Genomic DNA, 16,516 nt, shown 5'->3' with positions numbered 1-16,516 from the left:
CACTATTGATCAAATACAAGGATAAGACATTTTTCTTTTTATTTATTGTAAGAATGGGGGAGGTGGGAGACGAGAAAGAAGCACATACAAATACTTTGATAATAAAAGACAAAATATTGTGGTTAAATTCTGTACTCATACCGATAGTAAAAAGGCCACTTAAATCTAAGACATACATTTACAAGGTTTGATACAGGACTACATGCAAAGATTAATTTAAAGGTCTTGTATATAAAAAATAATACTATAGAGAGCCAGAATGATTTAACGCTGTTCAAAAGAGCATTTAAGACTGATTAAACAAATGCATAGCCCTTTAAAAAAAGGAATCAATGGGACATTTTTTAAAACATGGATTAAAATCTACATAAAAACAGTTTCCTTCGGTGGTTTGCTGATAAACCTCACATTATCTAAACACAACATGTTTAGGAAACTGCTGTAGTGTCACAAATGTGCAGATATGTGCACCCATGCATTTCATCTTTACACAGGAAAAATGCCAATGGCAAGAAAAAAAAACCAAAAGTAGAAAAAAGAAATTCTTGACCATTGTTCTTAAGTAGCTAGGTTAGGTTTTGGTTGCTGTATTAGTTGCGGTTCTTTCCCTCCTTTCTTTTCCAAAGGCACTAAAAACAAAGCTAGCAAGGACTTGTTTTTTTTTTTTGACAACAGTGTGATCGAGACAGCACCTCCAACAGTCCTTTAACTTTACCCTGAACTTGATACAAGCAATCAAATGTAGAAAGATCAGAGATGTAAACATGTAAAGACAAGGACCAAACTCAGGATTGGGGGACGTGTTTGGCAGCATGGAGTGAAGGACAAACACACATAACAGAGATGATCAGAAAGATACTGCAAACAGTGAAAGAGCACGTATTTGTCATTCACAATTAAAACTTTTTTCACCCCTAAGACAATTGCACTGACTATACTTCTTTAATGTTTGATAACAAGGGTTCCCCAAATTAGTCCAAACTTTTCCCTTGATGGTTTCCCTTTCACTCCAGGTCTTTCCCTCATACTGTCCAGTGTATTGTGGATTAAACTCCATCTGCATGTGTGAACTGTGGCTCGATCCAAAACAAGAAACCAGCCTTGTCTCAATAGATAGAAGTCTACATCAACCCATATTATACTAACAAATAAATCGAATCAGAGCCATTGTGAATGATCAGAATCACAGGGTCAGACCAAGCTTCAAAGCAGAGATGACTTTCACATTCTCAAAGACATGAGGGCAGACAGAAAAAGTAGGACAGTTAGTGATGTATAAGAAAGGCTGAGTCGCTGCCAGCAGCGTCGTCTATTCAGGCGGAGTTAACAGGCGCCTATTAGAAAATAAAGTAAAGGACTTAACAAGGTAAGACAAACAGGCCTAAAACTAAATGAATATATGGCTGTATAAGAATATTTAGCAGTTTACTAAGCAATGTGTTGCTATTGCATTTTATAAAGACTTTTTGGCTCCGTCTCTTCTATTAAACAGACCAACAAACAACCATTAAATGACTAATCATTCTGCATTTCTACACATGCCTGCCTTAAGTGACAAAAAGGTGCAATGTCTGCATTTAACTTTGGGTCTTTGTATAATGGTGGAGTAAGTCTGTCACACACACATCAATCTCATTTGAGGACCAAGGTGCAATTACATTTTCTCACTTATTCAGTAAGCAGTTCTACTCTTAATAACTACTGTCTTAAGTTGAGACTAATGTAAATCAAATACTGAAACAATAATAAAAGAACCCACTGTTGTCTTCTGAAGCTATCGTCATCACAGCTTAGAAAAAGAACATTAACAAATAGGCCAAAACCTGAAAACAATCTAAATCACACATGTGAGATAAATTTTGGCTCATGTTTCTCATAAAAAATGTGAAGAAGATTTTTTTTAGATCCACTAAAACATTTCTTTTCAGTTGTAGTTCAATTTTAGTTTGGGTAAAAGTAAATCTCACTCACACCAGCAGGGGGCATCAAGAGATGAGACCCAGTTCTTTAAGGGGCAGACAAACTTTTCAGTTTAAAAATAAGTCTAAAATTCAGTCAAGTTACATGACATTACTGCGAAGTTTGAGTTGGCCTCTCCAGTCTGAAAACTGACTGTTCAACTGGTGACCAACCTGAGTTTTAAACAGACTGCAGTCACACAGAGAGCATTATATAAATGCATCATCTCAGGCATCATAATAATCACCAAATTTAATACAGTTCTCTTTACTAGATCAGTAATTTGTGGTTAAAGAAAAATATTGCTTATAAATGTTTCATCAGTTAGTCCTCAAGAAATGTTTCTGACTGTCAGATAACGGGTAACGACATTTTGTGTCCATCTTAGTCTAGGTCCTTTCACCTTTGGGTGGAACAGGTTGATATGTTATGGTCTGGACTTTGAAATGTAACCATCTTCCCCAGAACTCTAGATGACAAAAAGTGCTCATCTGTAAGGATGACATTGGAGCTGAAGGTGAAAATGAATCTTCTGCGGACCATCCCTTGGCTTCACTTTCCTCCCTCTCTACTAACTCTACTTGCTCTCTCATCTCCATCAGTCTCCTCTCAGCTCTCTTCCTCTCTTTGTATTAGTGTGGCAACGGAACGAGGACCTCGACGTAGTTGAGAGGGAAGAATCCCGACTGGCCATTCAGCATGCCCTCATACCAGTTCTCGTCGATCTGATTGGTCAGGGTGATGATATCGCCCTCGTGGAAGCCCAGCTCTCCCTCGTTCTCTGGCTCAAAGTCATACAGTGCCTTACAGCTCGGCTGCTCCGGGGCTGAGAAAACACAGGTAAGGAGAGAGAAGATGAAGACGGTGGAAAGAAAAGGAGGACAACTTAAATTCAGGATGCTTTCACACAGTGAAGGGCCACGGCAGTGTCAGTTTCAGAAAAAGGTGAAGCAAGTACTGTAGTTAACACTTTTTTATATAAGTTAGTAGGAACACATTAGTATGTGGTAAAGTCAGATAAACTGCAGCACAGCGGCACTGCAAATGAGCTCACATGTTTAAACTTTAACCAAAAACCACAGTATCCTACGACAACAGGTTTCTTTATGACTGTACTCCTCCCTCTCTATTCGTGGTTTTCTCCGTCTATCTGTTTCTCTGTGACCTCACATAGATCAGCAGAGGAGAGTAGAGCTCCATGCACAGACAAACTAGCCTGTTTTTCTCACCAAACAATTTTCTCATTGTATCAAGTTTACCCCACAGACTGCTGGGTAGGCTAGAGATGGGGAAAGCTTTGGCCTCTCATTCTCTGTGTTTTACCAGACCAGAAAAAATAATGTAAACACATAATGGAGTAAGTCTTTAGCAACTTTATCACAATTACAAACATTTCTCCAGAGGTAGGTTATATTACCAGAGACTCTTCAGATGCAAAAAGAATCAGTTTATTCCATGTGCATGTTTCAGTCAAAAGACCATCATCAGCACAGAAGTTGTGCAGCGTGTTGACGATGATCAGCAGCACTTATGCTTCTGAATGAAAACATTCACATTTGAGGAGCCTCTTCTGCTGTTATATTAACTGAGCTCAAGATGCATTCATTTGTAAATATTTTTATGTCAATATACTTTACGCAAATATAAAGTCAATATCATAAAGTAAACAAGACTTTAATTACACTAATTTTGAAAAGAGCAGTTTCCCAAGATAATGGGTTTAAAATAATTTGTTTGTACATGGACACACTAATGATGTTCTGCATATTATACAATATGGTGGGAGGACATAGAAACAGAAATCCTGTTACAATAATTAAGAGTAGTGTATAAATAAAATTAATTAAAGTTGAAAATCTGGTGTCCAGATTAAGAACTCGCCAACCTCAACTCTGTTATTCAAAAAAGCTTAAGTACTGAAACAAAGCTCAAAGCACTCTTTATAACACTAATATATATTTTGACTGACATACTAATGCATATGAAATCTGTATCTAATCATAATTCTAGCACCAGCTGCATGTTAGTTAGTTTATAGTCGTGAAATTGCACTGTGCCTAAAGCAATGGTCTAAACTCTGTGAGGTGCAGTGTTATGTGTACGCACTGCTCCTAAATAAGTAACACTGGTCACATAGAGAGGTCACGTGTCCTCAGGGGACAAATTTACTGAGCAATTATATAAATTCTGAAAATGATAGTAATTATAGTTGCAGTAATATACTATTGTTTAATATTAACAAAGTGTACTATACTCAAGTTAATACATAAAATCATGTTAGAGGACGTCAAACATTACACCTCATGATCACATAATCTCGGGTTTAACAAACTGTCACAGACAGAACTGTATGTAAAGTTTTACAATATGAACATTATGTGTTTTCATCATTTAAGGGCTGGTACTTGTGTATCTTGGCTGTTTAGAATGTGAAGTAACACAAGCGGTGCTAATATCTGTTTGTTTGATCTGTTCAAAGATTAGTTGAGAGATTGTCAATTGTTTGTTAAATTAAGAGAATCCTGATTGGTATTTTATGATGTCTTAAATAAATATGTGTTTAAATCAAATGTGGACTGAACCAGTGGTTGCAGAGCTGTTAAAACTTTGGCCAGTCAGGTTTCTAAAGGACAGGATGTTAATTTCACACAAAACCACATATAATGCTGCGAAGCTACTACGCATGCACCATAAACCACTAATTGTGTTCTGAACTTGCGAGAAGCAACTTACACCATACGTCACACATTTCACATAAAAGGCTGTACAAACACAGAGGACCATTTCAAGACCACAGCTGAAATTATGAAACTGAAAAATGGCCCACACAATTTTTGACTCACACAATGTGGGTTTCCGAAAGGACAATCTGGCCAAGTGAAAAGACGGCTCTGATGATGTCACGGGAAAGAGGAACAAGGTCAGTTGGAGAAAGGCCATTCAGCTGACAGAACAGGACAGGACACACACACACACACACACACACACACACACACACATACATATATATATATACTCACACGCACACACACACACTCATTCTTCCCCTTAACACAGACACAAACATTCATTTTCTCATGGTCAACGACTGAGGGTATTTGTGAGTCAAACATTCAGCGCATGCCACCACTTACAAAGCCTCACAAACACACTGGAGAAAAGAAAAACAAATGCACGCTGAATGTTCTTCACATATTTCTGCTCAGTGGTACTGGTTCTGGTATTTAAGTAATCATCTTGGCAGATTTTTTTTACGTTCAGTTTCGGTCATATTTCTAAGAATGCAGGCATGCTACTTCGGCTTGGTGCATCCTCTGTGTGTGTATAAACAGCTGGATGTTTGGTTGTTGTTGATTTCTGGTATGGCAGCTCTCTTCCACAGCTCTTCTGTGTGGCTTTGAGAGTGATGTAAGTGTAAGGATGAACACAAAATAATGACAGAGTGTGTTGTTGTTCTTTGTTTTGTCAAGACCCCATCTGTTCTCTGGTGCCAACTGTGCAGTCAGCCACTTCATCATTTTGACATTAATAGCTTACAATTTACAATTCAGCTTCAAATTTATTTAACTGTGTGTGTTCATGGTAAGTGTTCATAGTAAAATTACAAAGTATTTGTAACTTTTTTAAATATTTGTTCTTAGAGCCCATCAGCTTTTTCTTACCTGAGTTACATGAAGGTGGAGGAGCCATTGAGGTTGAGTAGCCGCCGTTTGAATGGTTGTTGTCGCCAAAGTCAAAGATAGGTTTGGGTTTGGGTGTGTATTCACGTCTTGGTCGAGACTGAGCCTCATTCATCCTGCTCAAAAAGATAAATGAATGAATCTTACATTCTCAAATCTTCACAATAAATACAAAATGATGTGTGAACCAGACTCGAAAAGCCCCAGGCAGAAAGCTGCACAGCCACATGTACCGTGCAGTATGTTGGTATTTGTGGGTTACGTTTTATTACTGCACCTGTCTCTGAGTTTGTCAGAAAGCTCATCCAGCACCTGCACAGCCTGTCTGTGGTACTGCAGCTGGGACTCCACCAGAGATGAGAGCTGGCTCACCTGCTCGATCTACCAACACGCGCATTACACACAACACACACACACACACACACACACACACACACACACACACACACACACACACACACACACACACACACACATCAGATTTGCAAGACAATCAATGTTACTGTATTACCTAGCCCAAAGGATAAACAGTTCAATATTCTGAATAATAAATAATACAGTTCATAATAGCCCCAGTGACAACAATGTGTGGGTATATACTGCACCTTGGAGATACCTAATCATGAAGCTCATGTGTAATATATAATGTATACATTTGTTTGACAAAATAATCATAACTCATGGTCTGCTTTGCTTTTTATGGAGCAATGAAAGGGTAATAAATAGATCTTAAGTTTAAATTATTTGATCAAACTACTGTGTCCAAAGTCAAAAATGATCTTTCATTCTCAAATTTACACATATGTAGTATTTAGTATTTAAACAGTCACAGGAAACAATATGAAAGAGGAAATATGGAGAGATAGACTTCCTCCAACTGCACTGGTCATATTCATACTGTGAAGTTGTCCTCAATATTGAAACTAACCCCTTAACTGCTGTGGTGTATTACAACAAATCACACAGAGAAGTAGCTAGTATTAGTATTATTAGCTAGTCTAATACAACAATCCTGCTATGATAAACCGTTTTACCAATGTACTTATTCAACGTTATGATCATTTTGGAGGATGCAATTTGTGGTGCTGTTGAAATGTATTGTGTTATACTGAGAGGTGTTATTATTATTTTGACAAGCCCTTTTAAATCAAAGAAGGTAGGCTAAATAACACAAACATCTCTCTGTATAATGCAACAAAGTTCAACAGCACCACAAACTTCAGCCTCCAAAATGATCATTAAGTTGACTCAACTTCTCTAAAAACGATTTCAACACAAACTGAACGTTATAACCTCTAAGACAGAGGGTTTAATGTAGGACTGTTGTATTAGCCATTTTAGCCAGGTGTACCAGCAGTAATAAACTGACAAATGAGTGTATGTTCTGAGCCGTTTCCTATTTCTACACCTCCTCACCTATAACCTGTTCACCTGCAGGTATGTACACAGCAAACAAATGCTCTTGACTGCTAAACCAAAATAGATTAAATGTTATAACTGTTCAACTACTGCTATTTAAAAGGCATGTTTATCTGCAGTGCCACTGTTATTTGTGCTGAACGTGGTGTGTTACATCAATCTCTACAGGTGTAACTATTGACGTGTGTTTGTCCTCTGGGTGTGCAGTGGACAGAAGCCTCCCAGAGCCAAAGTTTGAAGCTCTGGCAAGCTCAACAGTGAAGCATGCGATGAAATGTTTGACATGATATAGTGTCGTGGCAATATCTATGACAAGAAGCCCAGGCTGTGAAAATAACTGTAGTTATGCTTTGAAATGTTCCACGTCTACATATGGGGGATGAGATCTTTTCTTTCATTTGATTTCATCTTTACATTAATTAAGTATTAAGAACTTCAGAAACAAAAAGTTTACTGTATATTTGAGGCATATAAATATTATTTTTCTACTATGTTAAAACTGGGTATATGTCACAAATGCCAGAATGTTATGCATAAGTATGACTATCTATCAGAATCTATCTTTATAGCTGATGAAATAGATGGCAGCGATGACAGAGGAACACCTAACCTTTGGATGTAGATAAAACTCTTTTTATTTTAAAGGTATTGGTCTTTAATTTATGCTTCAGAGGACAAACACTCACACTACACACTGAACAGAAAGAAATAAGTCCTCACGTCAGTCTCCAGCAAGTTGTACATGCTGGTCTCGGCCACTTCCTTTGACTCATGAAACTTCTCCAGGGCCTGTCGAACCTCCTCATCTGGGATCTTGCCCTGACGCTTTTTCTTGTAGTCATAGTCCAGGCGACGGCCTTCAAGCTTCTTAAGATGGTGCTGAAATGGTCAGAGCCATAGTTAGTTTAGTAGTGATCAATATCTTGCATGAACTACAGTTTGACAATTTGAAGGAATGATGATGGAACGTTTGACTGGCATATTTTAATATTGCACATGAGAGGGATTAATCATTAAACAGATATCCAGTTTATTTCCCTGTCATTAAATACTTTGTTAGTGTATCCGATACCTGTATCTCTCTGAGGTCCTTATCACAGAGCCCTTGCAACGGATCAATGAAGTTCTGTTTGACGTCGATGTCTAGAGAGTCTTTGACTTCTGCCATTCTCTTCATGGCTTCTCCTACGTCTACTAATGCTCCACCTGAACCGCACAGACAGGGATTAAAGGCTCAGTTATATTAACAGATTTACAGTTTCAGCCACAACATTAAACCCTGCCACCTGTTTTAATGTTGTGGCTGATCAGCGTACAGCATTTATAGTTATTATAACACCATCAGACCATAAGTACAGAAACAGATAGTATCTGCTAAAACCCCACACACAAACAGACAGACAGAAATACAATACTTAAAACAGCACTGCAAACAGCCCTGCTGGAATACAGCAGTGAGTGAGCACACGAGCACAACCATGCACACATCAAAACCAATAATTACACACACACAAGGTTTGTCTGCCAGGAATTTATTATCTAAACCAGAACACACACACATATCTTACCAAAGTTAGTGTCCTCTCCCAGTTCCCGTCCATACTTGCCCATACACTCCCCTAGCAGGCCCTCGGCCTGAGGATAGCCTGGGTTCTTCACCTGACCACGAATCTTAGACATGGTGTTCAACATGGACAGTTTGGCCCGAGATGCTGGGGACAGGAGTTGAAATGTTAATGAAAGAGTTTAAACAGTTTAAACACATGCGTGTAAGCAGATTATGTTCTCACCTGGGTTGGGCTGAAGGTACTCTGATGTTTTGGAGATTACATCCACTACTGCTTTACTGGTCACATCTACTTTCTACAAAATACAGCAAGTACATATACATCACAAGTGTGTAACAGAGCTACTGTAGCCACAGAACTAAAATAAAAGTAACAGGCAAAGGAGGTATTCTATTTAAGCTGCTATCAAGCATTATTTGCATGTGCTTGTTCATAGGTTCTTGCACATGGTTAAAAGTATTATAAGAAAACAAGTTTGGATACACACAGTATATTATAGTCACATGCACCTGAGATTGGGCTCTGAACCAGGGCCCAATGTCAAATCTTCAAATGGGTTGTTTTGTCAGTCCAAAACCCCAAAATATTCAATTTACTATCATATTAGACGACTAAGAGCACCAGAAAACATTCACATTTGAGGAGCTGGAACCAGGGAATTTTGGCCTTTTTGCTTTAAAAATGACTTAAACAGGCAAGCATCAAAGTATTCTTGATCGATTTTCTGTCGTTCAACTAAAAAACTAAGCAACTGATCATTTTGGCTACACTCTAAACTTTTCAGGGAATTTAATGGCAATAAGTTTTGAATGTCAACAACACAGTTTTGAAAGTTCTTCATTAACACTTTAAATGAGGTGTGTAAAGCAAGAACTGATGTCTAACAAAAAAAAAAACGGCAGCATGTTTGTGCACTGTGTGAAAAAAACAGTCAGGCCCATAGTTCTGATTAAAGCAGTTTCCACAGAAAGATGCCTCTCTTACCCGTTCCAAGTCCCTGAAGTCATCATCGAGTTTAGTTCCTTCTGCACCTCCGACTTTCTCACTTACCATCTAGAGGGAGAGAGAGACAGGAAGACAGAAAGAGGGGTGAGGGAGAGAGAGAGAGAGAGGAGTGCAAATTAATGAATGCTGCTCATAAGGTTTTGATTTGAGTGGGAAACAAGCCAAAGCTCATTCACACATTCACATGCTTGCTGTGTGTAGAAAATGCAAAAATAGACATGTCTTCTTTTAGGAAAATGTGTGTGTGGAGTGCAGCATATTGTAAGTCATATGTTGTGCAAACCCTACTTTTCCTTTACCCTGACTACTCAGCTGACCTTAAAGGAGGAATTTAGAATAACAGATAACAGATAAGCAAAACACCAGAAATCTAATGAAAAACAACAACATGAACAGTGTTACACAATTCCTTCTGTTTACGCTTTGCAGGATGAAAAAAATGTAGGATGAGCTAACTCCATTATTTCTATTTCAATACAGACAATATGCTACAACTTAAGTAGACTAAAACATGTTGATTGAAAGCACATGTATTTCCAAGTGAGATCTCACAGCATGTTTTTAGGCCACAGACAAAAGCCTAAAAAATGGAAAACAGTCCCTTTTCTGTACGTGTACAGCACAAGTAGTGTTGTACATAATTTTGGCTAATTCCTTGATTTATGAGAAAGGGTTGTGCTTTTTTAGAGAGAGACAAAGTCAGTCACAGTGAACTGTAAAGTAAATGAAACAGTTACTCTGGCTTTGTAATGAGACTGTACTGCCGTGACAATTTAAGATAATTAAAATCTTGCCTGCTGTGTCCATGAGCTACATGGTTTCACATATGAGTTTCTCTAAGTGGAATGGGCAGAAAAACAATTCCTATCATCTCCACTAAGATAATAAAAATGGCATGCAACAACAGACCTGGGTTGCAGAGTATCTTGTAGACCTATTCTACAAAGACAAGAGCAAACCACAAAGACTAATTTGTGCTTTTCTGAGATTTCTGTCACGATTCCAGTCAAAGTTATTCACGATACCTTCGTAGAAATAAGACTTTCATCACACCAGGACATACTGTTATGAATCTGTCTTGCTCTTTTAAGTTTTAAAGGAAGCAGAAAATAGCCTGATGTTAATCTTTAATTATTTCACCCTACAGTATTAACAGAGGGAGCTATTCCAGCTGTCTAGACAGTTAATGAAACACCACAAGAGAGCTCCTGAAAAAGGAATAAAGAACTTAAATCAATTGGCCTTACATTTGTATGATTAGAATATTATTCTGTAAAACACTACAGTAAATAAAGTGAGATTATTAGTATCATAAAATAACACTGAGCATGTCAACAGTGAGAGATTCCTTTGGCAGGTTGACCTAATTAGTTTTCAGACAAATGTAATTTGGCTCAATACTGACATCTTTGCACATTGCAAACATGATCTTTTCAGGTGGTTTCTGGCTCTAGAATGGTTTATCACATATATCCAGTCCTTTGATGAAGAGATTACGATGCCATGTTTCTCTAGTCAACTTCAATTATCTGTGAAAGAGCAACGGCAGTTTGAGTCATTTCCTCTATGACTCAAACTACTGTTGGTGACCATGCTGTGATTATAGGAATTACCAAGACTTTCTGGTACTGACGGAAAAGCTTATTCAGAGTTTTATGATGGGTGACATGAAGTTTCATACCAGGGCACAGATTACATATTCAAGTTTGTTTATCTATTACTCAGAGATTCCAATAGATAACTGTAAGAAACAGAAAATGAAATGCACCAAGGTTACACTTGCTCAGTAGCAGCTGACAGACTTTTGCTGAACCCTCTGGTATAAGTATCTTCAAGTTATACTGCTGAATCTCTGCTGTATATGGAAGGCACATGACAGGGGGCCTTGGGGTATTCTGGTCATAAGTAAAGATTCAGCCTCAACTCTGAGCCTACTACTGAGCATTTGACTCCCTACCTCCAGGAAAGATAAGATTGTAGTTTGTAGTCCTAAATTATTTTGCAAACTAACTTGCCTTACAAGACTGTAATTCATAATAGCAGTTGAAAATTAGCCTGTTGGCTAACACTGGCACATTTACAGAGAGGTTAATTAATGTGCACTGTCCTTTTCAAATAAATAAATAAATGAAAAATAATGGGGTGTTTCTTTTTTGTTACCAGTCACAACTTACTAAAGCCATTTAATGATTTCAGTCTTTTCTGAAAAGTGAATTATCAGAATAGTAGCCACTAAATACTATTGCCCTTTTCCTTTGCTAATGAAAACATTAAGTTCTCAGACCTGTTTAACATTTTATTTACATGCACACAGCTTTAAGGGAGATGAGCCCAAAAACATCCACAAAACGTTATCATTGGGAAGTGTTGGTATAAACAACACATACAGTTACACCGAGGGATCAGTCTATAACAGGTATCCTTTTCATCATAATGACTGGGTTAGTTAAATGGTGGTGCACTATCACAAAGCATGGTTCAGGCTCTTGTTTGGCTTCAGATGACTTTAAGATTGCAAGGCCCAGAAGAGGATTGTCTTATACAGAGGCCTACAAGACAAGAGGTACCAAGTGCGTAGCAAGAGGGAAAGTTGCAACCTGATGTAGAGTCATATTGTTTTTTTTGTAACGCTGCATATGAAAATCAGCTGGTTAACAACAACAGGTGGGTAAAACCACTCTTCGGTCAATTATTCCTCCCTCACATCAAACTTATGTATTAGCTGCAGCATATGTGATGGCTGCTTTTGTGGCGTCATATATAAAAAGAAATTTTAAGTGCAGAATTAAAGGAGTAAAAAGAGAACTTGTTTTTAGATACAGAATTCTGTCTAGAATAAATGTGGTAGGAGAAATCAAAATTACATCCTAGTTTGACACCTGAAATCATATCAAAGTTCTTTTAGTTCAAAGCTGGTAATAAAAAAAAATAGCTCTGTCACCGCAGTATGTGAGCAAACCTCACTTCAAAAAGGAAATTATGTTACTGTGGGAAGGTGTGATAGCTATTTACCAGCCTTTCTGGTGACACATAAGAAGCTGGCAGGTATTCCCATTACATCAATGGAGCTTAGCAAATGTTCAGTCAAGAAGACCATTAGATTTTTTTATTTATTACTTCCTTCATTTTTAATTCTCTAAAGTGATGTTTCTTGGGTCCTACACGTTTCAATATTTTCCCACCACCCTGCATTTAAAATTCAAACTCAGTAAATCAGTAAGCCTGACCACATAATGTCATATGTAAATATATACACACACACACACACACACACACATATACATATATATATATATATATATATATATATATACAAATATCATGACATGATTTGCTTTCTTAAAGTCAGTTTAGAAATTTTGCAAACTGGATATAATAATACATATAATAGTATAATAGAACTCTTGTTTTTGGTTAAATCAGAAATAAAAAACCTGTTAAATCAAAGTATTCCTTCACATTAATGTAATATTATATGAAAATACAATGTTGCTATAAAGCAGTCCTCCCTCAGCTGCAGAGGTCTATTACACTTAGGGTTATTAAAAGAAATGGATGTCATTGTGTAAACAGTGTGGATCAACCTTTGACAGTAACCAAGCTCATATCATCTCACAGTAGATATCATCATACTGCTCCTCCTTGATCTTCAATTGACCCAATTAGTTGCACCAGTATCATGATGTCTGCATCTTAAAACCCTCACGCCACCAGCCTTTCACCTGCACCTGCTTTAAGACTTGATCTTGATTAAGAGTAATAATAACCAAAATGGGGATTATACTGAAGACCAATTATCAATCCTATAAACCAGCTTAATCCTCGATGATGTCTGCACCAGACTCTAATCTACTTTTTATCAACATATCTGTAAATCAATCTCTCCCGACTTAACTCTGTTTTAACATCCAATATGATGAGCATTTTGGGCCAGAAGGAGTAAAGTGTGATGCTTGCAAAATGTGCATATTTTAAAGAGGCTTGTGCAATGGTTGTAAACCTGTGCTTTAGTCCAACAAATTCATTAACGAACGTATAAAATAGGTACTTCTGTAAGTTATATGTTCCTGTGAATATATAGATTTGATTCTTCTTCAAGTTAAAATGTTAAAAAATGTAATGTATAAAAAAATAACCACTTGATATCACAGTTTTACTATGGCAATTCTTGACTGCAGTTGTCTGGCAGGAGTCCATCAATTTCTGGTGACCAAACAGTATAACTGGGTATCTATAGGTATCTCTGATGCAGGTGTTTGCTGTTGTTATAGCAAGTGTTAAACTCAAGGTAAGGACAGCAACAGTGAGGCTTAGCTAGTAACCCTAAGAGATATAGTTTCAAATGTGTCTGATATTTTGTTCACATCAGCTGGAGCTTAACATCAGCAGCATTGTCCATTACAATCTTTTTGAGTACCTACTCTCACAACTAGAACTACTATGAGTGTGATTTTGTTGGTGCTTTTGAGTGCCCTTGGAGTGTGACATTTAAGGATTTACGATTCAGTGTTACTCTCAGAAAAACACATAACGGGTAACAGTAAAAGAGAGAAAACAAGGATGTGTGTGCTACAAGGCACAGATATAATTTCCACAGCCAACTTCCTGCATGGCTCTAGCGTAGAAAATCTGAGCTATGTCAAGTGTTATTGACTCTCATGGAGTTTTGGCAAGAAAAGCAGCTGCATTGCAGTCAAATAAAGGGAAAGCACACTCTTCTCTTCATCATCCTTCAGGGTCACTTTCTCCTGCATTAATCCACTTAATCTCCCTCAGTCACCTTTACTACTCATTTTCACTACAGTCAGTACCAACAGGCCAAACATGACAGCTTGCAAATCATGTCCTTTATCCTCACAACCAAACCAACGGGGATCTGAGTCTGTTCCTGACAGGAAGCTGGGGCAGAAACCAAATGTCTTTCCTGCTTAGATCAGCAGGGGTAGGAAGAAAAGAGAGTCAAAAATCTTTTTAAACGTCCCCGCCCATGACTGAGAGAGCTGGCCAAAATGAAAAACATTCACACCAACGTTCAGACATCACACTATGTGACTTTTATACATCCGTGACCAGCACTGACATTTCTAATGCAATGGTACTTTAGCTTTTCCCCTCAGCTGCCCCTTACTATTGATCTGTCTCACTAAACAAAAGACTAACACTTTACACAGCTGGAAAATAGGTGACTTCAAAGAAGCATTAAAGAAACTAACTTTTCAGGTTTCGCTGCTGCACCCATGGAAAAGCAGGGTCTGGGAGTTACTCCATACGTTTAGGTACTGGCTCAGTTTAGTCATATTGTACTACTTATATGGGTATAGTTTTTTACTGACTCACCCGGAGTGTCCCCGAGGCAAACAGAGCTAATGTTTACCACAGGATGTGCACTTACAGAATCTGAATTGGTGTACCGCTGAGTAAGGTAACTTGAAAGCACAACAATGTGAAATACCTGTAAATGGTTATAGCACGATAACTTTACTTGGCATTAGCTTAAGTTGGTTAACATTAGTTCATCTAACATTAATGCAAAACACGTCCAAAGATGCCTGTTAACTTTTACGCTAGCTGTAAAAGAACAAGGAGTGCCAACTAAAAATAACATTGACATTTTACACACTGACACAAAGGTTTTGTAACTCTAGCCTCCTGCCGTTAACACACAATAACACTATGTATTAACACAGCTTTTATCAACATTAGCCAGCCATAAACCGCTAGCTACTGGCGCTAAACGAGGCTAGCTGCTAACGATACATGACAGTTGCTAGCTAAAAGAAAAAAAAGTTCTCCAAACCTGGCTGGCTTTATAAAACTGTTTCTTCAAGCCCGCTACAGACATCTTGAACCCCGACTGTCTTCAAGTTCCGACGCTGAAGTTGTAAGTAGGTCACAAAATAAGTAAAGTTAGCGGTATAGTTTGTGAGAAAAGGGGCCAGTGCAGCAATGTTTAGGAGGAATCATAGGACTGTACAGCCGTCACTCCAAGTCGGGACACGCCAACTGACCACGTCCACGTCGAGGGTGATTCTCCCCCACTGCCACCGCAGATACCGGGGGCGAGATGTGCAAAACCCTCCACAATCAACAGTGTTATCCCCTGACCTTAAAACCCAAGCACGAACCGTCTAAGGTAGATTGGTACGATATACGGAGGCCCGATTCTGCACAAGCCACTTTGAAGAAATCAGTTTCCCGAGTTTACATAGCAGATTGTGAATGATGTTTAGATTGGTGCACACTGCCCCCTGCTGTATGTAACAGGCACACACCCCTCATCCGTCTGTCTGCTGGAGGTTCCAGATGCTCACGATTTCATGCAATATATTTACACCCTTGTAATGCCCGAGACATAAAGAATGACTAGGCCAAACTCGTATGGAAGTGATGGCTTGAAATGTGGCTGGATGCAAAAATGGGCTGCTGGCTCCCTGTCTTAATCCCCCTTCCATCCCACTTTTTGTGAAGTGTGTTTTTCTGTACTGGTATAGCTTTGCCCTAGATTTTCTGTGGTCATTTTAAAGAAATGCAACATACAAAAACAAAACCGTCATTAAAATGGTCTTAAAACTAGGTTTTGTCACAAGAAGACCAAAAACTTTTCAATACAGGCCTGCAAAATTAGGTAATAAATAAATAATTAGGTCATAAAAGACCCATTTTTAGGCCTCTATCATTAAAGTCTGTGTTGAGTTTCAGTCATTCATAACCTCAAGCAAAATTTAAATCAAATCAGCAAAAACCATCTGACATATAGCAGGCCTGCAGCATTTTGAGGCAACCTTTAGTTCTGGGGCCCCAAAGTGGTTGCGCAAAGCAGTTGCCTTATCTGGATGGTAATCTAGCCTTTACTTGTAAATGTCAAACTCCCATCTTTGTTCACCA

General features: G+C 38.2%; 1 protein-coding gene across 3 annotated transcripts; it reads right to left on the bottom strand.

The window, feature by feature from the left end:
• Positions 1-26: 26 nt before the first annotated feature.
• Positions 27-15,816, bottom strand: LOC111232093 (endophilin-A2-like). 3 transcript variants are annotated; one of them, XM_022759447.1, is made up of 9 exons: positions 15,429-15,816; positions 9,611-9,679; positions 8,849-8,921; positions 8,627-8,770; positions 8,131-8,264; positions 7,779-7,937; positions 5,917-6,020; positions 5,622-5,755; positions 27-2,785 (listed from the first exon to the last, which is right to left on the bottom strand). In XM_022759447.1, exons 1-9 carry the CDS (start codon positions 15,471-15,473, stop codon positions 2,592-2,594), a joined length of 1,056 nt encoding a protein of 351 aa, XP_022615168.1. In that variant the 5' UTR covers positions 15,474-15,816; the 3' UTR covers positions 27-2,591. The 3 variants fall into 3 exon arrangements, with proteins under 3 accessions (XP_022615168.1, XP_022615170.1, XP_022615169.1); XM_022759449.1 differs by lacking the exon at positions 15,429-15,816 and adding an exon at positions 14,845-14,867; XM_022759448.1 differs by lacking the exon at positions 15,429-15,816 and adding an exon at positions 10,541-10,635.
• Between the last annotated feature and the right edge of the window lie 700 nt (positions 15,817-16,516).

The sequence above is a fragment of the Seriola dumerili genome, unplaced genomic scaffold, assembly GCF_002260705.1.
Source record: "Seriola dumerili isolate Sdu_G_001 unplaced genomic scaffold, Sdu_1.0 BDQW01000322.1, whole genome shotgun sequence".
In the NCBI taxonomy this organism is placed as follows: Eukaryota; Metazoa; Chordata; class Actinopteri; order Carangiformes; family Carangidae; genus Seriola; species Seriola dumerili.
Note: the sequence above shows the minus strand (reverse complement) of the source record. Positions and strands in the feature narration are given on the sequence as shown.

Excerpts from the sequence above, each read along its gene's own strand:
- LOC111232093 (XM_022759447.1), bottom strand. The coding sequence starts at position 15,473 with ATGTCTGTAGCGGGCTTGAAGAAACAGTTTTATAAAGCCAGCCAG. Across the intron at positions 8,922-9,610 it reads ACTTCAGGGACTTGGAACGG|AAAGTAGATGTGACCAGTAA; the intron begins GTAAGAGAGGCA and ends TGTATTTTGTAG. Across the intron at positions 5,756-5,916 it reads TCTGACAAACTCAGAGACAG|GATGAATGAGGCTCAGTCTC; the intron begins GTGCAGTAATAA and ends CTTTTTGAGCAG.